Below are 24266 nucleotides of genomic sequence, written 5' to 3'. Positions count from 1 at the left end.
GATGCAGCCATGCAATTACAGGCAAGTGCTGCTTCTTCTCCTGGAGCTTTTGGGGAGTCTAGCTCACCCAAGTGAGCTCTGAGCAGTTAACCACAGAGGCAGAGCAAAGAGCCAGGGAATGTCTCCTGGGAGGCCTCTGTATGAAAGAGCGCCGCCCTCCAGAGCAGCCTGCTCTGCCCAACAGCGACACCTACAGGTCACTCCCTCAAAGACAGCGCTTCATACCCCAACCTTGGCCAGTTCTCCAAAAGGCAGGGGAGGCACTGCCAGGCTTGGGCACCCAACAGCAAACAGCAAATAGGCAGAGATGTTGTCCAACCAGCCTCATCCACCTGGGAAAGCAAACTGCCTCTGCAAGGATCCGCATGCGAGGTGAGAGATCCCATTTTCAACAACTGAAATCAAGAAACACAAGGGGTTTTCAAAATGGAAATGGACAATGCATGTTATTTTTTTAAAAAAGCATTTCACAATGTTTTGTAACACAGTAAACTATTAATTCTATTTTTCCATAATTTTCTTTTTTGAGAGAGTTTATCTGCTGTTTCACTCCAAAACCAGGAGTCAGGGACTCAATCCTGGACAGGGACTCAATCACTTGAGCAGTCACCACAGCCTCCAGGGTCTGCATTTAGCAGGAAGCTGGGGCCTGGAGCTGAACGCAGACATCAAACCCAGTGCTCTAGTGTGGGACACAAACGTCTTAACCAACAGCCAAGTCACCAGACCAAAAGTCCAGCCCTCCACAGACTTTCTAAAGTATTCTTTTGTGGGATAATTCTAAAAGTTATTAAGAAACTGAATGAAATTTTAAAAAAGAAAGAACAACAAAAAATGTTAAAAAGTTTTTAAAAATTGAATGAAATAAACTTTAGAGTTGTACTAGGAACCATAAAACTTTGAACAACTCAAGATAAGTATACATTGGTTTTAAAATACTGGAGTATTGGGCCCGGCGGCGTGGCCTAGCGGCTAAAGTCCTCGGTTCTAATCCCAGCAGCTCCACTTCCCATCCAGCTCCCTGCTTGTGGTCTGGGAAAGCAGTCGAGGACGGCCCAATGCATTGGGACCCTGCACCTACGTGGGAGACCCGGAAGAGGTTCCAGGTTCCCGGCTTCGGATCGGCGCGCATCGGCCCGTTGCGGCTCACTTGGGGAGTGAATCATCGGACGGAAGATCTTCCTCTCTGTCTCTCCTCCTCTGTATATCTTTGTAATAAAATAAATAAATCTTTAAAATAAAATAAAATAAAATAAAATACTGGAGTATTATAATTTTTCTCCATTTGTAAATTTAATGTGATTTTAATTTTTAAAAATCCCAAGTGACTACCTTATCAAAAGACAGAAAATTATTTCTGATGTTTGCTTAGGAAAGTAATTATTTCAAATGTGGAAAATGCCCCAATCACAGTGGCCAGCATTTATTCTATCCCCACGATCATGTGACTTTTACAAGTTTTTTAAAGTATTCTTTTCCTACTTAAAAGGCAAGAGAAACAGATCTCCCATCGCTCCCCAAATGTTGGCAACTGTTGCTGAAAGGCAACTGCAGAAATCTTGTTTTTTGTTGTTGTTCTTTAAAAAAAAATTTATCTTATTCATTTCAAAGGCAACATTAGAGGAGGTTAGAAGGGTACAGGAAGACAGAGCTTCTATCAACTGGTTCACTCTCCAAATGACAATGACTGGAGCTAGCTCACTGCCAACTCATGAGCCAGGAGCTTCTTCTAGGTCTCCCACATGGGTGCACTTCGGCTATCTTCTACAACTTTCCAGGCACATTACAGGGAACTTGATCAGAAGTGGAGCAGCCAGGACTTGAACCAATGCTCATGTGGGATGTCAGCACTGCAGGAGGCAGCTTTAGCTATCACACCACAGCACTGGACCAGACAGATCTTCTACCAGCTACTTTCTTCCCCAAATGGTCACAATGGCTGGGGCTGGGCCTGGGCCAACTGGAAGCCAGAAGCCTAGAACTCCATCTGGGTTTCCCTCATAGGTGGCAGGGCCCAAGCACTTGGGCCATTATCTGCTGCTTTCCCAGGAGCAAGCAAGGAGCTATATAGGAAGTGGAGCAGCCAGCAGTTGAACAAGTGCACACAGGGAATGCAGATATCAGAGACAACAGCTTAATACGCTACACCACAACAAGAGCCCCACTCTTCCTCACTTTGAGGATGAGTCATTCCCGACAACACTGTACTTTGGCAGGGAAGGAGCACCCCTGCTTCCATCTCTCCCTGACATCTGCCTGAGGAAGGTAATGCAAATGAACTTTCCTTGTGGGGATGCAGGATTCCTACCCTACAAAGGTTTCCTTTTCCTCCCTAGGCTATTCTGTGTAAACTTAAACTAAGCAGCAAGGCTGAGCAAAGCACAAAAAATTCATGACCAGCGTTGGGTTAAACCATCAACTGAGACACAGGCACCAAATATAGGCAAAGTCCCAGGTATCCCGAGTGTTCCACTTCTGATCCGGCTCCCTGCCAATACACCTGGGAAAGCACCAGAGGATGGCCTGGGCCCCTGGGTCCCTGGAAGCTACATGGGAGACCTAGATGGAAGTTCCGGCTCCTGGCTTCAGCCTGGCCCAACCCCGGCTGTCGTGGCCATTTGAGGGTAAACCTCTGTCTCTGCAACTCTGCCTTTCTAATAAACAAATCTTAAGAATAAGAAAGAATGGAAAATTTGGAAAACATAGAAAGTTGATTCTGAGGAACCTCTGAATCCAGTTGTCGGAGTGTCTTCTGCCTAGAGACAGTCGAGCGAGAGGGCATTTCCATACCTCTGCATGATCAGGCCTGCACAGACTAAAGCATGCAGGGTTCTGAACTCCCCCAATGCAATTCAGCCTCTGCCTTTTGATAAAACAACTCAGAACTACTATAAAAATACCCAATGACTTTCTAGAAATCATGCCTAAGTAGTGAGGTAAGTTGTGAAAAATTTATTCTGACTTAAAAAAAATGAGTCAGGGCTTTGAGGTCACCGGGGGATTAGTCACTCTCAGGTTGAAAGGCACGTTCAGGTCGAGTGTTCATCTTCTTCAGACACAGCTACGGGAATTCCTGCGAGGATAGTGAGGTCGGCCTCTAACGCCTTCACTGAAACTTGATTCCTTGGGCCAGAGGAAGGTCCTTGCTGTAGTTGATGGTGCTGGGAGCAGAAAGACACAGTTCCGTGAATGATAGCACACACAGAACACACAGTATTTTCATTCCAGTAATAAAGTAACACAGCAGATCTTTTTCTATTCCCAAGGTAAAATGTCTAAGTTATAAAGTGATGGGAAAAAACAGGATGTAAAAGCAATATTTGTATGGATCCCACTTTAGAGACAGACACACACCCAGAGAAGTCTGGAAAGACACATCACATATGTATGTGTTCATGGCTTTCATTTGAGTGGAGCACGAGAACGCGGTAGCAGTAACTTTGCCCTCTACATCTTGTTTAAGAACTCCCTAGGCAAATACTGGTGTTTTTACTTTGATAGAAATAGAGGAAAAGTATCCCCATTAAATGGATTCCAGAAAAGTCACAACTCAATGTTTGCCTGAAAAGCTCTAAAGGGGCACGGGAAAGGAAAGAGATTTGTGTGTGTGTGTGTGTGTGTGTGTGTGTCTGTTGGATGAGCTGTTGTGGGAAGATCTCAGAACTGCCCAACAAGAATACAGCAGCTGTAGCCACAATGAATTAAGGCTGAGACCCCCCACAATCAAAACCTGCAGTCCTTTTCAGAGACACTGTAGGATCAGGATGGGCCTCCTAGTGCCAATGTGGTACTACCCTCTACAACAAAATCCTAAATTTTGAAACTCAAGTGCCCTAAAATCTGAAATATTTCTGAGCACCAACAAAATGTTGGGGCCACAAAATTTTCAGTTTTGTACTGTTCGCCTTCAGATCAGGAATGCCCTCACTTAATGGACAAAATCTGTATGAATATTGAAAAACACTGAAAAATCCTGAAACACTGTGGATAAAAGAAATTCGCTTGGTATTAGCCAAAAGGCTTAGAAGTGACGGGGGTAATACTCAACACACATGATACAGACATGACCCCACGTATCCTATTCTATTCACCCAGAGGAAAGTGCCTCTACCCCAGGCAGGTGGATAATTAAAGCCAAAGAAGTAGGTTGCTGTCAGACTCTCCCAGCAGTGGGCTCCCTGGTGCTGTGCCTGTGCTGGGTAGGTGAGATGCCCCATTCTTGAAGGTCTGCCCATGGTCCCCCGCTCACTAGCAGGGCCTGTGGGCGCCTCTGTCTCCAATCATTCTAGTAACACAGATGCAGTAACTGCACCCAAGGAGGAAACTTAAAGGAGGCTCTGCCTCTACAGGAACCCTGCAGCTTCTCCCATTTCATCTGCTGCAGAGAGAGCGCCACCAAGGCAGCACCACAGCTGGGTACAGAGAACCAGCTGATGAGGCTGGACAAGAGTAACACAGAGGGGCACACTAACAGGAGACAGCCCAGTGAAAGGACATAGAAACGGGCCCAGCGTGGTAGCCTAGCAGCTAAAGTCCTCGCCTTGAACACGCCCCGGGATCCCATATGGGCACCGGTTCTAATCCCAGCAGCTCCACTTTCCACCCAGCTCCCTGCTTGTGGCCTGGGAAAGCAGTCGAGGACGGCCCAAAGCTTTGGGACCCTGCAACCGTGTGGAAGACCTGGAGGAAGTTCTAGGCTCCTGGCTTTGGATGGGGGCAGCACCGGCTGTTGCCGTCACTTGGGGAGTGAATCATTGGATGGAAGACCTTCCTCTGTCTCTCCTCCTCTCTGTATATCTGACTTTGCAATAAAAATAAATAAATCATTTTTTTTAAAAGTGCATAGAAACACAATGGAAAGAAAAGTGTGAAACCACGTGCCCAGCCTCAAGCTGACCAAACTCCAGACCCGGATCCCCAGCCTGTGCCTACCAAGTGGATCTTCTCATGTATTGTTTCCAGGCATCACTGCCGGACTCCCTGCCACCGCCGGTGTGCTTTTCTCCTCCTGAATAAACACAAAACAATCACAAACCTTGTAAGCAACTTCCTGTACAAACAGAATGAAGGCTCTCAAACGAGATCACCACTGTAGCATGGCGGATTAAACCACCTGGGACATCCACATTCCGTAACAGAGTACCAGGGATTGAGTCCTGCCTCCACTTTCAGTCTAATGTCCTGCTGCTACACACCTGGGAAGCTGCAGATGATGACCCAAAGATCTGGCTTTCTGTTACTCACATGGGAGACCCGGATGGAGGTCCAGGTTCCTGTCTTTGGACTAGCCCAGCCCCAGATGTCGCACGCATTTGGGGAATTAACCAGAACAGGGAACATATCTCTCTCTGTCTCCATGAAACTCTGCCTTTCAACAATATTTTTTTTTAAAGAAAGGAGACCAGAGCTACCTGACCAAATCAGTGTGGTTAGCCCGAAGCATCTCCTCAAGCAAGCAAAGGATTAAAAGTAGCCTAGACTAACAAAAAAAAGAACAAAGAAGACATAGAAATATGTCAGGAAGCAGAAGAAATTCTTTCAAAAAACACCATTAGACTAAGATGTTAAAGGGTAAAAACTAGTAGAAACACAATTTTACTTTTTCATTTACATTTATCTAAATATTCTAATTCTCTACACATATACTGCTTTTATAATAGTTTTTGAGACACTAACAGTTCCATAATAAGAAAAGGTCACTATTTAAAAGCATGTCATTACAGTCCAAGAAATAAGTCTTGGTGTTGCTTCTAAAATACCAGAGGAGGAAATGTCAACACAAGGATTAAAAGGAAAAAGTTGGGAACTGGCATTGTGGCATAGCAAGTAAAGCCTCCACCTGTAATTCTGGAATGCCATAAGGGCACTGGTGTGGGTTTCAGCTGCTCCACTGCCGTTAGGATCTGGGAATGCAGCAAAGGACCCCCCCAGCGCTTGGGCCCCTGCGCCCACACGGGAGACCCAGATGAAGCTCCCAGATCTAACTGGCCCAACCCTAGCTGCTACAGCCACTTGGGGCCTGAACTAGCACACGGATCTCTCTCTCTCTCTCCTCTACTCTACTCTTTCTGTAACCCTGCCTTGCTAATAAATAATTTTAAAAAAAGGTTAAAGAAATCTGTCATATGGAGAAGATTATAAAAATATGAAAAATAGGAGAGAATAGATAAAACCAATCTAACTCTCTTCCTCTTTGAAGCAAAGGTAATAATAAGGGAAGGTCCCAAAAATAGGAGAGAGGCAACAACAGGACAAACAGGGCTACACTCGAACGGAAGAGATCTAGAAATAAAAATATAGAAAACACAGACAAACACCTAGCCTGGCCAACAAGCAGCTGGTTGGGACATGGACATCGGATACCAAGCAACTGGTGTTGCTCTATGCTTCGTTTCAGCTTCCTGCTGATGGGCACCTTAGGAGCAGCAAGTGACAGCTGAAGCAGCTGGGTCACTACCCCCACATAGGAGGCCTGACCTGAGTTCCTGGTCTCAGTTTTGCCCTGGCCTAGTGCTGTCACTACAGACATCTGGGGAGAGAACCAACAGGTAAGGTTTCTCTCTGTCTTTATCTCTCTGCCTCTGAAATAAACAAAATACAGAAATCAGGAAAAGGTCATGTCAGAAAACTCTTCCTAAAAGTAAAGCTGAGTGCCAAGATCCTTATGAGGCCCATCGCTGGCCTACCTTGTCCAAAGAACAATTTTAAAATGGTGAACCTGCCACCTGGGATGCTTACACCCCAAGAGACACTTCACTCGAGATTCCAGTCCCTGTTGATGCAACTCTGGGAGGCGGCTCCCAGCTTCGGATCAGCTCAGCTCCGGCCGCTCCCTCTCTGTCTCTCCTCATCTCTGCATGTCTGACTTCCCAATAAAAATAAATAAATCTTAAAAAAAAAATGCCAGAAAAGAATGCCCCTAATTAAACTTTAACAAGTACCAATATATGCTGGCTTTGCCTCTATACTTTTTACACTTGATCTTAGCCAAAAGGCCGAGAAGCGATGCCTCTATACTTTTTATAAATATCATCTATTATACCCTGCTTAGGGATACTTATAATAGATAAAACTTACACGATTGTTAGAAAGGTATTTTTATAAAACAATTACTAGAGGCTGCCTTGTGGCACAGTGAGCCACGCTGTTGAGTACAATGCTGGCTTCACATCTCACAAGGCTGGTTTTGGTTACAGCTGCTCCACTTCTGGTCCAGGGCTGGGGAGAGCAGTGGATCATGGCCCAAGTACTTGGCTATCTGCCATGAGTTACTGACCCAAGCTTTAGCCTGGTCCATCCCTGACTACTGTAGCCAATTGAGAAGTCAACTCTCAGAAGCTGTCTCCCCTCTCTTTTCCTCTCCCCTTCAAATACACAAAGCTTAAAAAAAAAAGAAAGAAAAGAAAAAGAAAAAAAAGGAAAGAAAGCACTATTATTAATAAGTATCAACAGCTCACGGCTTCAGAGAAAACAGAAGTATGGCTCAGTGAAAACAATCTAGTATTTTATCTACTGAAAGATAACATCCGTCGTATTTATTACACCCACTTTCTAACCTTATTCATTTCTCAGTCTTGGACTCAGCCCTCAGACCCTCCCCAAGTGAAGGATTCTGGCTCTGCCTGAGAGCGCAGTGGAGAGCATCAACTTGCAGGGTCCATATGGCCTGAGCATCTTCTAACAGGAGATGGATCACCCACAATTACTTCCAAGTGCAGAAAGGGCTTCAGTGTCTTGGCCAGAGTGTTACTGCTTTCCCTTTGCTGCCTGGCATGGAGAAGGAGAGATGAAGCTTTGCCTACCAAATGCACCTCCGATCTCGGCCCCACTCGTCGGAATATTCACGTTTACGATGCCACAGTCTGAGCCTCGAGGTCTGTGCATGAGAGGGAACCACAGTGACAGCAATATGCAGGAACATTCGAGAAACAGAACAAACAAAAACAGATAAACACAAGGCCCAAGCAATCAAAGACTCTCAACCCCACCCCCCAAAATGTACTTTCAGCTGTGATGGTTTGCTTTTTATATTCATTCATTACAAAAACCCACCACATACAAAGTTTCAAAGCAAAGTTATATACCCAAGCCAATGGAAGATTCTGCCTAAATCCTTGGTAAAAATGCTACTGGAAAGACCCTGTTTGACTTCATTATTCCAGGCAAAGACCTCTTCTTCATCCTGAAAGAGCAGAGATGGGAAGGCATTACATGTTGGTGTTCAGATCAAAGTTCACGGACATCAAACTCCTTTCATCGGATATACTAATATAACTTTAGTGTACCAAAAAAACAGCCAGCACACCATACTTGAGTCCTAAATTAGAGTATGGGTTCAAGTCTAGGCTAATACACTACATCTTTTTTCTTTTTAAGGATTTATTTATTTTATTGCAAAAGCAGATCTACAGAGAGAAGGAGATTCAGATAGAATGATCTTCCATCCACTGGTTCACTCCCCAAGTGGTTGCAATGGCCAGAGCTGAGCCAGATCTGAAGCAAGGAGCCAGGAGCCTCTTTCGGATCTCCGACGTGGGTGCAGGGTCCCAAGGCTTTGGGCCATTCTCTACTGATTTCCCAGGCCATAACCAGAGAGTTAGATGGGAAGTGGGGCCACTGGGACATGAACCAGCACCTATATGGGATCCTGGTGCATGCAAGGCAAGGATTTAGCCACTGAACTATTGCGCTGGGCACAGCTACCTTACTTCTAATCTTGCTCCCGCTGATGTGTCTAGGAAACAACTCCAGTAGCTGAGTTCCTGCCACCCATATGGAAGACCAGATGGAGTTCCTGGCTCCTGTTCTCAGACTGAACCAGCCTTTGCTGTTGTGGGTATTTCAGAAATGAATCAGCAAATGAAAGACCTCTCTCCCTTTCTCTCTGTTGCTCTGCATTGCAAGTAACTAAATAAATAAATCTGTAAAGAAAAAAAAAGGGAAACCAAAGAGTAAGTCAACATTTGACTAATTCTGTGCTTCTTCTATAAATAAGTAGAACTCCTGGGGGGAAGAGAGATGAGATTTTTCCCAATTATACTTTCAGAAACAAAGATTAGTACATTCTTCCATTAAAATTACTATATATGATAGCTAATAGTTGTTCAGCTCTGATTATATGCAACACACCAACCTAAGCACTTAACATGCATCTAGTTTCCTAACCTTACCCTATGACACAAATTTTATACTGGCTCCAATTTATTAATTAAGCAACTGAGACTCGTGAGGCTAAATAATTTGCTTGAGAGCTCACAAACACATACATTACAAAATACTAGATTATACTCTCCAATCACCATATGTGAGACATTAATAGACAACTTAAGGTAAAATGTAAAAAAATCTAATTATATAATTGCAGTAAAGTACAATTCTCACCATCCTGTTAATAATCGCACATTTAAACCTTGATTCAATTTCTGCCATCCTAATCCTGAATATTTACTGACAAGATAAAGGCATGCCTCACATGAGAGTTAATTCTTCTGTTACAACCTGCACCACTGTCCCCAGCACAACTGACAATGACATGTCTTCACACTGTCTCCAGATTTTCTTCCTGGTCTACTGACTTACACACAGCACTCTGAACTATCCAATCCTATGTTCAGGAGAAATGGCCTCCATGGTCCACACACAGGACACAGGAGATGCGGGCCACCTACTCCATCACGACCAGCGCTGCTCCACACCCAGCCTTGTTCTCCTGGCATCTGGCCTTGGCAGGCTTCCTCATTCATGTGTTCATCCTTTCATATTTTACCCCAACCTACAGATCTTAGTGACTTCAAACATCTTCCTCGAGGCCAATCATTCCCCCAGTCCCATTATTTGTTTCAACGCCGGACTAGAGAAACCGAATCCATATGTACCTTGAATTTAAAGACGTACAGAATTGGAGCAAAAGTTTCTGTGTGAGCAATAGCTGCATCATGGGCAAGGCCTGTGATGATTGTGGGCTCTACATAGTTCCCAGAGCGATCCATAACCTGAGACAGAAAAAGGAAGGTAATGAGACAGAAAGCCTTTGGTCTTCAATGGCAGCAATCCTCAGCCACACTTGACAGAAAAAAAAAAAAAAAAAAAAAAAAAGAGGGTTTGTAAGCGAATGATATCTCCAAGGTAACTTCTGTTCTTGGATGAAAACAATCTCTTCTGTTACTTGGTGGTAGCTTAGATGGACAGAGAAAAAAAAAACGAGCAGTGCCATGAGTGACAATCAAGTTACACTGGAAAAACACCATGGCAAGTGGTTATTTTAAAATTTGCACAATTTTGGACCAGTTCAATGGCTCAGTTGCCTAATCCTTTTCCTACAATCGCTGGCATTCCAAATGTCCCACCTGCTCCATTTCCTATCCAGCTCCCTACTTAAGGCCTGAGAAAGTAGTCGAGAGAGGCCCAAAGCCTTGGGACCCTGCACTAGCATGGGAGACCTGGAAGAAGTTCCTGGCTCCTGGCTTCGGGTCAGCTTAGCTCTTGCCGTTGCAGAGTGAACTAGCAGATGGAATGTATTTCTGTTTTTCATTCTATCTCTCTGTAAATCTGCCTTTCCAATTAAAAAAAAAATTAAACATTTGTGTAACTTGAAAATAGGTAATCTATATATTCCATTATGTTGCTTTCTGTGCCCTCCCAAAACATGTATGGTTGAAGTGCCGTGCTCAAAGTACATTTGCAATGGGATTTAAAGATAATCATGTTCATTAATAAACAAAATCACTGATAAACAAGGTCATTAGGGCAGGACCCCAATCCAATAGGATCAGTGTCCTTTTTGGAAGAGCTAGAAAAAGAGGTGATATCTGCTTGGAATAGCAACATCTCCCATCAGAGCCCCAGGGTTCGTCTCCCAGCTCTGCTTTTGATCCAGTTTGCAGCTAGTGTGCACCCTCTGGAGGTAGCAGTAATGACCCCAGTACTTGGGTCTCTGCCACTCAAAATGAAAGACCCAGACTGAGTTAGCTTCGAGCTAGCCCAGCCCTAGCTGTTGAAAGCATGTGAGGAGCTGATCTGTGGTTGTAAAATTTCTCATTTAAACACATTTTTTAGAACTACCAACAAAACAAAATAAACTTAGGAAAGTTAAGGGCATGGCTTTTGCAAAGATTAAGACAACAAAGTCCTACAATCCATATAGAAAACACACTGGCTGTATGTCAAAAGCATCACACAAACAATTGCAATGATGTGGTTAAAACCACATGCTTAAGGCACGTACTATTTCAATTAGAAGCCTTGACTGACTTCTTTAATTAGCATGTAAGTATGGATTCTAACTAATCTGGACACAAATTCTTCCACTGCCTCAGGGAAATGAGGTCTCCTTTCCATACAAACTCCCAAGGACCCAACTTAGTAGCCCCAGGACTTTGGGTTTCTAGGGTGACCCCCACTCAAAAAGTCCCATGCATTTATAAGTCATTCTTTAAAACATGTGCATCCCCCTTAAAGCCAGCTGCAGAAAGGGATGTCTTAGGGGACGCACCCTCCATTAGCCCAGAGCCCAGCAGGTGCGTGGGAGAAGAGGAACAGTCCCACTACCAAAGTCAGGGTGCTCATTACCTTGCCCCCATAGACCACGGTGCCTCCTTCTTTCTTTGCTTCTTCCACCGCTGCGAGAAACATGCTCACTGCTTGTCTGGTGTGGAGGGGCCCATACAGAACATCAGCTGGAGAGAGAACAATGCCTTTTACTTTGCCCTCAGAGGCATCGTGTTGCCACTCTAACAACTTTCCCAATGAACAGGTCAATCCTTTCTTGTGTCCTCTAGCTGACAGCCAAGGTGTCACCCCAAAAGCCTAAAAACTGCTTTGCAAGCCTCCAGGCCCCTCAGCGGAGGGGGAAAAACTCAGAAGATGAAACGGTTCTAACCCCAGCTGTCCAAACAAGAGGCTCTTTGGCAGGATACTCACGGTCCCATGGATTCCCGACTCGGATCTGTGCATAAGCCTTGGTAAGTCTGTTTACGACTTCATCGTGGATGTTTTCATGCAAAAACTAAGTAAAAAGAAAAACATCCAAGGGAATTGAAACAGAAATACACCCATTCTCAAATAATGAGAAATTTCCTTAGCAGTATCAAACAATTAAGTTATTGAGATATTATTATCTCTGAAAACATAGGCACTTAAATCTATTTATCTCATAATAACATATTTTCTAATTTTGGTATTAACTACATGAAGCTCATCTCTTCTGGACAGACAGCAGAATGAAGCCTTAATTGTATCTTCCTCGAGTCTCTAAGGATCTTAAGGCAAGGCTCCATGAATCCATGGCTCCTGTTCTTATTCATGGCATCTGACATTCTAATCAGCAGAGAGCCTTAAAGACAGACATCCTGACCTAATGACACTTGGATTTACAATTCTTCATATTACTGTGCCTGACAACGGGTTTATCAGAACAGAACCCCATGGAAGCAGAGGAGCACGCACCCGTCCCAGGCTGTGAGTGCAAGCACATGCGGGTGGGCACAGAGCACAGCAGTCTGGCCAAGCAACCGCTGCGGAGTGCCTGGATGCCGTGAGCCTCCAGCCCCATGAGGCCTTGATCAGGCCTTGAACACACCTTGCATTCATTGTGGGATGGATCTGAGCTCTGTGTTTCATTCTCAACGTTGAAAGGGAACTTGCTGGGGGCCCGGTGCTGTAGCCTATTGGCTAAAATCCTCGCCTTACACATACCAGGATCCCATATGGGCAGTGGTTTGTGTCCCAGCAGCTCTGTTTCCCATCCACCCCCTGGTTGTGGCCTGGGAAAGCAGTCGAGAACAGCCCAAAGTTTTGGCACCCTGCACCTGCGTGGGAGATTCAGAAGAGGCTCCCCTCCTGGCTTCGGTCAGCTCAGTTTGGGTTGCTGCAGCCACTTGGGGAGTGAATCAACAAACAAAAGATCCTCTCTGCCTCTTCTCCTCTCTACATATTTCACTTTTCAATAAAAATAAAATAAATCTTAGGAAAGAAATTGAACTTGCTGGAACCAGCGCTTTAATCTAGTGGCTAAATCTTTGCCTTGCATGTGCTGGGATCTCATATGGGCACCATTTTGTGTTCTGACTGCTCCACTTCCCATCCAGCTCCCTGCTTGTGGCCTGGGAAAGCAGCAGAGGATGCTCCAATGCCTTGGGACCCTGTACCTGTGTGGGACACCTGGAAGAAGTTCCTGGCTCCTGGCTTTGGATCTGCTCAGTTCCAGCTATTGTGGCCACTTGGGGAGTGAACCAGTGGATGGAAGATTTTTTTTCTTTCTATCTCCTTCTCTCTGTGTATCTGCCAAATTGAACTATCACTATAAATGGCAAACAGTTCAATTTGTACCCAACTGAAACTTGCTCCAGTTGGCTTCTTAGTACAATGAAAGTCATGAAAATCAAGATTGCATCTGACATCAGACTGAAATCCACCTCAGTCTGTGAAAATTAAACTTCCCAAGCCCTGCACATTGAAGCTGAGCAACATCTTACCCATGCACAGTACTAATCCATCCTGTCCACAAACACACTTTATGCTGAGGGAGACCATGTCACATCCACTGAATAACTCAAGACTTCTGTAAGGCCAGAAATTTAAATTCAAACTAAAATTTAAATTAAAAATTACTCTAATGTAAAATTTAATTTGCAAAGTATTTTATCAGAAAAATAAAAATTAATTTTAATAATTTACATTAAAATTTACCGTTTAAAATGTTTGACTACTCAGAGGTTTTTATAAAAGAACAAGGCTATCATTTAGCTAACAGTTTTAATAGGATGCTTCAAATCTGCAGCTTGTTTTATTCTTTGAGTGGCACTGGATTTGGTTCCTGTTTTCTCAGAATGCAAACGAAAGGAGGCGTCAGGGCCAACCCTAACCTGGAACTGGCAGGAGCAGCTGTGCTGGCTTGGGGAGGGAGACAGGCAGAGGCCCTGGCTGAGCGACAGCTAGCGTCATAAGCACATTAGACAGAGCACCAGGGCTGCCTAAGGGAGCACACTTCTCTCCAGCAAAGGTCCAACGCCAGCCTCACACATCCACTCACCAGTCGCCTTGCCGTGGTACACCTCTGGCCAGCTGTCCCCACGGCGGCAAAAAGGGCTGAAGGGACAACCAAGCTGAGGTCTGCATCTTCAAAAGCTGAGAGAAACACAGACAGGCAGCTGTCAGCGGGACAAGATGGGAAGACAAGGTACACACTACTTCAGGAAGTGCAGCAAGTCGGCGCACCAAGCTCAGCTGCAGAAGCAGGTGGCGTGGCCATGCATGTTCAGAGTGGAGGACTCAGAGGACATAGCCCTGGGCCTCACTCGGATTCTGACCTCCTCTTCCCTGGCTCGCTGCCTCTCACCCAACCGTGCTGCCCCCGTGGGCTCTGGAAGAAGCCTTCTTGGTTTATCTGTCCCAGTCTGAACCCCACGGCCTATTTTGACAGCAGCTTCTCTTGACTGCTTCCTCCCCTCCTCTGCATGATCCACAGTCCCATCCACATTCCTCTCTGCCTTGTCTGTGTCTCCTCCCCTTCCACGTGCACTCTGTGATTCCTCCTGGCACTTCCCCTCCACGTCTTCAACCATCCCTCTGATCTGACAGTGGTCTCAGACTAGGCTGATGATGAAGGAGATGGTGTGCCTCTTGGCCGCCTCCGTGACCTTTTTCGTTGTGTTAAGGTTCCTTATTCAGACCCATTTCTGCTGCTGTGAACTGGGGTGACTGTGTCTGGGGTACTATGGGATAGCAGTGAGGAGGCAAGAAAGAGCTGTGCTCTCAGGTCTGGTGGCTAGGAGACAAAGACCAGCCTGTCACTGCAGGCACACCATCACCAGAGGACAAGCTTTCAATGAGAGTCAGCGAGGCCATTGTGGGGATCCAACAAAATCATGCACGTAAACCAGCTGACACAGCACCTGGTAGGAACCTGGCACTTAGCAGCTGATACAACGAAAGCTTCACCACATACATCTGAAACCTCTGATGTCGATCACAAACATACACGTTTAAACACAGTGATGAATGCAACACGGAAATGAGCAATTTTCCCTTTTCAGCACCCAACTGAAGGTACTTCTGCTAAGTTTGTCCATTGTTCATGGCATTATCCAAGAGTTAAGCTGATACACACTATCTTCCTTTTGTGTCAAACTCCAATGGTTGAAAAAGAAATGGAAGCAATTCTTTTAAGCCTCCCAAAGTAGGAGCACTAAAGGAGTGGGCAGTTTGCCTTATGGTTAAGATGCCAACTGAGATATCCATGCACCATATATCAGAGTGCCTGAGTTCTAGTCCCCACTCTGGCTCCTTGGGTCTGCACCCAATCAGAAGACTTGGACTTGATTCCCAGCTCCTGTTTGTATCTGACCCAGCCTTATTGCAGTTATCTGAGGAGGGTACCAGCAGATGGGAGCTTTAGCTCTGTCTTTTTGCCATTTAAATTAATTCATAAAAGCAATCGCTACTTCCTTAAAGAGAAATATTTCTCAAAAGCTAACGGAATCATCAAGTCACCTAGGAGTTATTTATTCTAGAGAAATATGTGACCAAGGAAATAAGAAAAAGAGAAACACATAGCACAATGCCACATGACAAGGGAAGTCACACACAGGCTCAAAGCCCCAAAGAATGTTTTCCCAATATAAGTAACATTGTTCCCTGCCTTCTCAGCTTCTACACCTTTAAAGTAAGCCTGTGAACTGTGTCCAACAAGAAAAAAAAAATCCTAAACATGGGAGTTAGGATCTAGGATCACAAAATATAGAAGGTCTAAGTTTGTAAACAAGTCGTGCATATTAAGTATAGCTACTAGGAGTTTCTGAAAACACAAAGCACAGCCTTACCAATAATGGCATTGTTCCCTCCAAGTTCCAACAAACTTCTCCCTTGAAAAAGAAATCACAAACATCGATTAATTGCTGTATCAGTATTCACTGAACACTGCTATGAAGCCTCAGATTGCAACCTATCCCAATTATTTTCTAACTTATTTTCTCTTAAAATGTATCTTGACAATGGTATAAATATCAAATCTCCTGATTTTTACAAATATCCCGTAGTTACATAAGAGATTGTTTGTGTTCTTAAGAAACAAACAGGGCCTGGCACGGTAGCCTATTGGCTAAATCTTCACCTTGCATGCATCGGGATTCCATATGGACCCTAGTTAGTGTCCCTGCTGCCCCACTTCCCATCCAGCTCCCTGCCTGTGGTCTGGGAAAGCAGTCGAGGATGGCCCAAAGCCTTGGGACCCTGCACCCATGTCAGAGATCCGAAAGAAGTTCCTTGCTTCTGGCTTTGGATCAACTCAGCTCTGGCCATTGCAGTCACTTACGGAGTGAATCAGTGGACGAAGATCTTTCTGTCTCTCCTCTCTCTGTAAATCTGCCTTTACAATAAAAAAATTCTTTAATAATAATAATTAATAGAAATATAATAGTAAAAGGACAGATGCCTACAGCTTACTCCAAACAACTCAACAATAATAAGCACAGGTGTATATATACATGTGTACATGCATCTATGCTGCTGGAGATGATAAAGCAAATGGCCCCAAAAGCAAACAGTTGGGGTTGTCTTATAACTGTTACCCAAGTCTGAAATTACTTAAGAAAAAAGTTAGTGGAGAATGGAGCAGCCACTCTGAAACTGCTATGGTAATGCCTCCCAAAATTAATTAGCAGATGATGTGACAATGCACTTCAGGAAAGTGGAGACTCCAAAGATATCTGTACACCAGTGTTCGATGATCCACAACAGGCAGAAGGCAGAAGCAACCCAAGCGCCCATGGACAGTTGAACTGCTAGAACAATCCACCCAGTGCAATACCATACAGCCTTAACGCAGGAAGAAATCCTGGGGCCAGTTGTGGTGCAGTAATTAAGCCATTGCCTGCATTGCAATCACATCAGAGAGCCAATCCGAGTCCTGGTTCCTACACTTCCAATTCAGCTTCCTGCTAGTGTGCCTGGGAAGGCAGAGGCAGAAGGCCCAAGTACTTGAGCTCTACTACCCATAAAAGAGATCAGAAAGGAGTTTCTGGCTTCTGACTTCAACTTGGCCGAAACCTGATTGATGCAGCCATTTTTGGAGAGAACCAGCAAATGAAAGATCTCTCTATGAAATACATATATATATGTGTATGTGTATTTTTTTAATATTTATTTTTATTGCAAAGTCAGATATACAGAGAGGAAGAGAGACAGTGAGGAAGAGAGACAGAGAGGAAGATCTTCCATCCAATGATTCACTCCCCAGGTGACCGCCAAGGCTGGTGCTGCGCCAATCTGAAGCCAAGAGGATCCTTCTGGTCTCCCACACGGTGCAGGGTCCCAAAGTCTTCGGCTGTCCTTGACTGCTTTCCCAGGCCTCAAGCAGGGAGCTGGATGGGAAGCAGGACTGCCGGGATTAGAACCAGCGACCATATGGGATTCCAGTGCATTCAAGGTGAGCACCTTAACCACTACGCTATCGCGCCGGGCCCAACACTATTCCTTATAACCTTGATTTTTTTTTTAAGATTTATTTATTTTGGTTCGGGCCTTGGGATTCGGGGGCAACTGCCGCTCCTCACAGTGTGGCGGCTGTGGGGGGTGCCCCTGCCGGGTCGGACCCAATGCTGGGGGCTCACGCCAAAGACACTGCCGCAAGGTAGTGAACGAGTCCTCGGCCTCATCCAGGACCCAAGAGAGCTCATTCCTCGGGTAAGTGCACCATGAGGGATCTTGGGAACTGGCTTAAAATTCCTAGCTCCACCCAGCTGCTAATATCTGGCAGCTAGGTGAGTTTGGGAGGGGTTCGGGCCTTGGGATTCGGGGGCAACTGCCGCTCCTCACAGTGTGGCGGCTGTGGGGGGTGCCCCTGCCGGGTCGGACCCAATGCTGGGGGCTCACGCCAAAGACACTGCCGCAAGGTAGTGAACGAGTCCTCGGCCTCATCCAGGGCTTTGCCTGCTGGCCGCCCGGCCGGGAAGCTCTGGGGTAATGGATGTCCGAATTGCTGCTTAGATAGCTCTAGGGTGACCCCACTGTTTCTGGGTTCTGAGTCAATTCTAAAGATTCCCAACGCCAGTGGCTCTTCTTTTGGAGAACTTCTAATCACTCAATAATGCTGAGCTTTGAACACCTATAATGCAGAAGATAACCCCCAGATTGTCTAGCAGGATATTTTTTTGCCTGACATGATGTTGGCTCAGGAGACTGGTCACATTAGGCAGGTCCATAATTTTAACTAGCACTCTAGAACCTTATCCTGGGGTGGACTCTGTGCAGGATGTGTGGGCCACACCCTGCAGAAAGTTTGGCCCCACTGGTAAACCTAAATTTTAGGTGGTTATGGACTAAGCTAGGTGTGACCAAGGAGCCTGCCATCAATCACAGGTAAAGGGATCTGTCATAGACTGGACTGGGCAAGGCAGCAGCACCCAAATGTGCATCCTGAATAGGTTGTGGGGTGGGCCGGGCTGCAACATTCACCAGCTCATACAAGGCCAAATGGGAGGCCAGAGTACACTGGGTACTGGCCTAAAAACCAATGGCATGTATGTAAACTGGGTTTGGGAGTGGATCAAGTGGAGGTACTTGGGAAGCTCCCCTGGCGAGTCATAGCTCTCGCTGGTGAACACGCCGTCCAGATCTGGGGGTCGGACAAGCAGGGCATAGTAGCTCCAAAATGTCTAAATTGGTAATGGAACGTAATGTACTGGGCAGGACTGAGCAAACCTTTGTTTACAAGCAAAACTGGAAACCAGCATGGAACACAGGTCATACCGAGCTAGGCTCTTGCACCTACTGGTCCTCAGAACAACCACGGGCAGGTGCATGATTTACAGCTAGGAACAAGCCCAATCGGGGAGGTAATGGGACACCCTAACTAGGTTGAGGTTCCCACCAAGAGGCGTATGTGCTAGAATTGGAGCTGCGTTCTATCTAGGAAACAGTTGCAGTCACCCGAGGCACTAGTGTGGGCTGGGATTGGATGCACCAGGCCAGTTCAGACCCCAACACCATCTGGTGTCATGGAGAACCAGGGGGTAGATGTGGGACTGACTAGGCTGGGTCTCAACCCCCTACTGAGCCATGCGTGAGCTGTATGTGGGTATGGACAAGCCATGGCTGGGCTGAAACATCCAACAACAAGAACCAGAATGGGGTGAAAGCCAGCCAGGAAAAGCCACTGTCCCTGCTAGGACAGGACGTGAACTGAGTTGGGTTGGCTCAAGGACCCCCTGGCATGCGCAAAACCTGCCATTGGGAGGGGTTCTGATGGAGGAGCCTGGGCAACTCCTCTGGCAGGACACAGTTCCTGCAGGTAAGCGCAAGAAGCATGATTGGAAACAGTCCAGAATAGGCCATGGGAAGTTTCCCACTGGCACACATTCAGCATGGGTCAGGAGCAGACCAGGCTGAATCAGTCCATATCACCCACTGGCAAATCCGAACACCAGATCAGAGTGTGGGATGGGCCGGGTTTGGTCGCGACAAAACCAGTACACATTATGGAATGCCAGGGCATGGTTGCCTGTACTGGATATGAATGCAGCACCCAACCAGCACACGTGAGATCCAGGAAGGAAGGGAGGGGCAGAACTGGTGGGGGGATTAAGGGGCTGGTTCCCTCGCCGGACAGCTACTCCCACCGGAAGGAGAGCGTGGGCTGGGATAGAGACAGACTAGACTATGCAAGGCTACAACACCTGTGCGCTGCATGTGGAATAGATCAGGGAAAAGCCAGGCTGGGCTGATTATTCCTGCTGGTGCAAGCATAAATTAGAGTGGGTGAGGGATGTTTGGGCATAGCCGCAGAAGCTGGCACTGGGGACTAATTCTGTCAAGTCAAATCACAGAACCACCTAAAGAGTGCATAAACCGGGACAGAGAGACCTGGGAGGGAAAAAGTGGGTTCCCCCTTCGTGGGTCACTAGTCCCGTGGGAGGGCATGAAAACTAGGACGGGGGCTGGGATGGCTAGATAGAGAGGCACTCAACAACACCCATGAGGGCTGGATGGTTGAGTTGGTTAGATAGAACTAAGCTTTAATACCCATTGACAAGTGCCAGAGCCAAATGGGATGGGGGACAGACTGGTCTTCTGCTACACATACTGGCAAACCAGGGTAGGGGGCGGGCCTGGTGGGGGTTATTGTGGGTCGCCCCGACTAGGCTGCAGCTCCCACTGGTTTGAGTGAGGGCCGAGTACGTGCAGGGCAGAACCAGACTGGACTGCAGCACCCATTGGTTCCAGTGCAACTCTGGACTGAAAACAGAACCAACCCAGCAATTGCAACCACCAGCTGATCGGGGTGATGGACTGTGCCGGACCCTGTGCTTGCTAGAACATACAAGAAACTAGTCTGGGAATACCTCAAAGTTTCTTTGGAGATCTCCCCAATCGAACTGCTGGACTCAGAACTCTAATCAAGAAAAGACAGAAGACAGAGCAGATCAATCATTCATCTCAGCTACATGTTAGCAGCGAAAAATGGGGCAAACGGAGACTTTATGATGGACCATATCAATCAGTGGACGACCTCATCGAGCGAAACTGGCAGCGATTCATAACCGGAGAACTATTATCACCACTCGAGCACATATCTCAGAGCATGCCCCACATCCGGGACTCGGGGTGGGCGGGAAACCGGGTGGGGCTTCTCCCTCAATGTCCTCCTTTGCCTCGGATGCAGGATGGAGACAATGTGGACGTGATGGTATTGCCCACTTCCCTGTCCCCCTGAACCTTTTTTTTTTTCTTCTTTCTTTTTCTTTCTTTAACTGTAATTAACTATGTAAAGATTGTCAACAACAACACAATAAAATAGATTTAAAAAAAAAAAAAAAAAAAGATTTATTTATTTTTATTGGAAAGTCAGATATATAGAGAGAGGAGGAGAGACAGAGAGGAAGATACTCTGCCCGATGATTTACTCCCCAAGTGAGCGCAATGGCCTGAGCTACACTGATCCAAAGCCAGGAGCCAGGAGCTCTTCTGGGTCTCCCACGCAGGTGCATGGTCCCAAGGCTTTGGGCTGTCCTTGACTGCTCTCCCAGGCCACAGGCTGGGAGGTGGATGGGAAGTGGGACTGCCGGGATTAGAAACAGCACTCATATGCGATCCCTGTGTGTTCAAGGAAAGGACTTAGCCGGTAGGCCACCATGCCAGACCCTATAACCTTGATTTTTTAAAAATTCCTATATTTTTAAAGGAAAAGCAAAATAACATGCAGATAATTAATAACGTCCCATCTTATACTAAAGTTATAGCTGAAATTTAACCTAACAGCCAAAAATTGGTCAGTAATTACCCTTAAAACCTGCTTAAACCAGTCATAAAGTAAAATATGAGAAACTGTCTGGGGCTGGCATTGTGGTATAGCAGGTAAAGCTGCTGCCAGCGATGCCAGAAACCTATACTCACACCAGTTCAAGTACCAGATGCTCTACTTCTGATTCAGCACCTTGCTAATGAGCCTAAAAGAGCAGTGGAAGACAGTCCAAATGTGTGGGTCCCTGCACCCACGTGGGAGACCTCCAGACCAAAGTCGGTACTAACAGGTAGGAGTTTGACACAGCAGTGAAGACACTACTGGGAAGCTGTGTGCCACAAGAGAGTGCCTAGGTTTAAGTCCCAGCTCCATTCCTGCTGATGTGTTTTGGAAGAGCAGGTGGTGGTTCAAGTACTTGGGTCCCTGCCACCCATGTGGGTTGCCTAGATTGAGTCCTGGGCTCCTGGTTTCAGCCTGGCCCAGCCTGGCTGCTGTAGGAATTTAGGGAATGAAATCAGCATATATAAGATCTTTGTCAGTTTCTGTCTCTCTGCCTTCCAAATAAAATAAAAGAAATTAAGTAAATAAACTTTCAAAAGCAAAAAGAAGGATGACCAACGCTTACCAAATCGTTCCTGTACCATCAGGGCCACCTGTTTCCCCACCTGGGTGCTCCCAGTAAAGGACAGCAGGTTCACCCGCTCATCTCTGGCCATCGCTGTGCTGCAGGGAAACAGATACGGTCATCCAGGTGGAGAAGCCCAGCAGCTGCAGCCCCCAAGGACACCCAGCAAGAGAGACGGGCCTGGGTCTCTCCAACAGCCGTCAATCATATGAAAAGCATATGTATCCAAGGGGAGCAAGGCAATGTTACTAAGAAAACAAAATCAATCTTTCACAATGCAGAGCCAAACATCCCCCTGGGGGAACATGCTCTGTCAGCTGCTGGAAACAAAAATCACCCACAGGACGTGCTCATTACTCATTACCTTTCTGGACTGACTGGGGGGCTGGTGAAATGCTTGAAGCAATGTCTGGCTAAGCATTCAAGGTGTTCAACTTAACCTACTGTGCAATCTCCATAATAATGAATACCGAGGGGCTGGTGCAATGGCTCAATTGGCAAACCTTCCTCCAAGCGCCAGAATCTCATATGGGCACTGGCTCATGTCCTGGCAGCCCCACTTCCCTGCTTGTGGCCTGGGATAGCAGTAGAGAATGTCCCAAAGCCTTGGGACCTGCACCTGCGTGGGAGGCCCCGAAGAAGCTCCTGGCTCCTGGCTTCAGGTGGGCTCAGCTCTAGCCATTGTGGCGACTTGGGGGGTGAACCAGCACATGGAAGATCTTTCTCCCTCTCTCCCCTCTCTGTAAGTCTGCCTTTCCAATAAAAATAACTTTTTTAAAAAGAGAAACAATTATTTATTTTAGTTGTTTGAAAGGCAGAGTGACAGAGAGAAAGCTCTTGCACTTGTTGGCTCATTCCCCAACTGCCTTAACAGTTGAAACTGGACCAGGCTGAAGCCAGGATCCAGGACACCGTTTAATACCTCCTGGGTATGGTGTCATCTGCGGTTTCCCTAGTGCATTAGCAGGGAGCCAGGTCAGTTGCAGAGCAGCTGGGATTCAGCTGGCACTTTTATGTGGGCTGTGTGTCTGCCAAGTGGTGGCTTAACTAGCTGTACCACAGTGTCCACCCCAAGCACATAGCTTCGCGCTTTTTTTTTTTCGTGTTATACCTTTCATGAACTTTGTGTGTGTGTGTGTGTGTTTAAGATTTATTTTTTTTTATTGGAAAGGCAGATAGATTTACAGAAAGAAGGTGATACTGAGAAAAAGATCTTCCATCCGCTGATTCACTCCCCAAGCGGCCGCAAGGGCAGAAGCTGAGTCAACCTGAAACCAGGAGCCAGGAACCTCCTCCAGGTCTCCCACGTAGGTACAAGGGTCCCAAGGCTTTGGGCCATCCTCTACTGCTTTCCCAGGCCACAAGCAGGGAGCTACTGAATGGGAAGTGGAACAGCTGGGATGTGAACCAGCATCCTTATGGGATCCTGGCACATGCAAGACGAGGACATTTGCCACTAGGCTATCCCGTCAGGCCCTTTCATGGAATTTTTGAAGTGCGCTCTTACTCTGGTGATATCTTCAGAAGTGCATTAAGCAGCACCTACCTTGGGTATATCTGTGCTCAAGTCTGCTGAGTCAATGTGAGATGCAGGCATCCTAACCAGGGTCTCAGCCATTGTGCCAAATGCCCATTGCATAAATCTTTCGATTCCATTTGCATGAACACCATGAAGTACCCTCATGGTATCTAAGCTATTCCAAGCCCAGTACAAAGGACTGGACATCCACAGCACAGGAATAGAGGAGGCCAAAGGATACAATATTCACGTTATAAACTATATTTAGATAAAACTTCACAACACACTACGCATGCAAAAGTTTTACCTTCTAACATTTCTCATTTGGATGAAAAAGGGAGTCACTTATTGCCCAGTAGAGTAGCAAACTGAAAGCATGTTTTAGCCACAGTAGTACGCTGACAAGACCAGACTCCCAGGAAACCTCACCTAACCACAGCCTACACTGATAAAACCAGCTCAGCTTTCAGCACAGTCCTGAGCAACTGCAGTCCGCTCAGCTTCAAGAGGCCATTGACAGTATGCTAAGGATCAGAAGCCAGAGAAGACGGCGTACTCCACGGTCCATCGGTAAGAAGTGTCCTGAATTCGCAAATGCCTGCTGAACTGCGCACTTCAAAAGGAAAAAATTAGTGAGATGTGAAGGCAATTAAAACAGGAAGAAAAGAAAAACTGGAATCCTGAGTTCTCTATTAACCAGGGGAAGAACTCAAACAATTGGCTGTGTTTTCAGTGAGCTGTGAGGCGACCAACTGCAACTCCACGGCTGAACTCTGGGAGCCAACACCTTTAAGAAATCCACCTGCAGGAAGTCATGGGCCACCTGCTGTCACAACAATCTGCTATCTCAAGATGCAAACCATTACAGGGTAGCTCCGACAGCTACA

General features: G+C 46.3%; 1 protein-coding gene across 1 annotated transcript in view; it reads right to left on the bottom strand.

Annotated features, from left to right (window-relative positions):
- Window positions 1–2937: 2937 nt before the first annotated feature.
- Window positions 2938–24266, bottom strand: part of ALDH7A1 (aldehyde dehydrogenase 7 family member A1) — a 39397-nt gene continuing 18068 nt past the window's right edge. Inside the window, exons 9-18 of the mRNA XM_004586369.3 lie at window positions 21861–21958; window positions 15819–15860; window positions 14030–14124; window positions 11920–12004; window positions 11569–11675; window positions 9876–9992; window positions 8085–8182; window positions 7803–7876; window positions 4933–5008; window positions 2938–3161 (exon numbers count right to left, since the gene is read on the bottom strand). Of these exons, the coding sequence (XP_004586426.3) occupies window positions 3107–3161; window positions 4933–5008; window positions 7803–7876; window positions 8085–8182; window positions 9876–9992; window positions 11569–11675; window positions 11920–12004; window positions 14030–14124; window positions 15819–15860; window positions 21861–21958 (847 nt within the window). The 3' untranslated portion in view covers window positions 2938–3106. The remainder of the gene's footprint in view (window positions 3162–4932; window positions 5009–7802; window positions 7877–8084; window positions 8183–9875; window positions 9993–11568; window positions 11676–11919; window positions 12005–14029; window positions 14125–15818; window positions 15861–21860; window positions 21959–24266) is intronic.

The sequence above is a fragment of the Ochotona princeps genome, chromosome 19 (assembly GCF_030435755.1).
Source record: "Ochotona princeps isolate mOchPri1 chromosome 19, mOchPri1.hap1, whole genome shotgun sequence".
NCBI classification, from domain to species: Eukaryota; Metazoa; Chordata; class Mammalia; order Lagomorpha; family Ochotonidae; genus Ochotona; species Ochotona princeps.
Note: the sequence above shows the minus strand (reverse complement) of the source record. Positions and strands in the feature narration are given on the sequence as shown.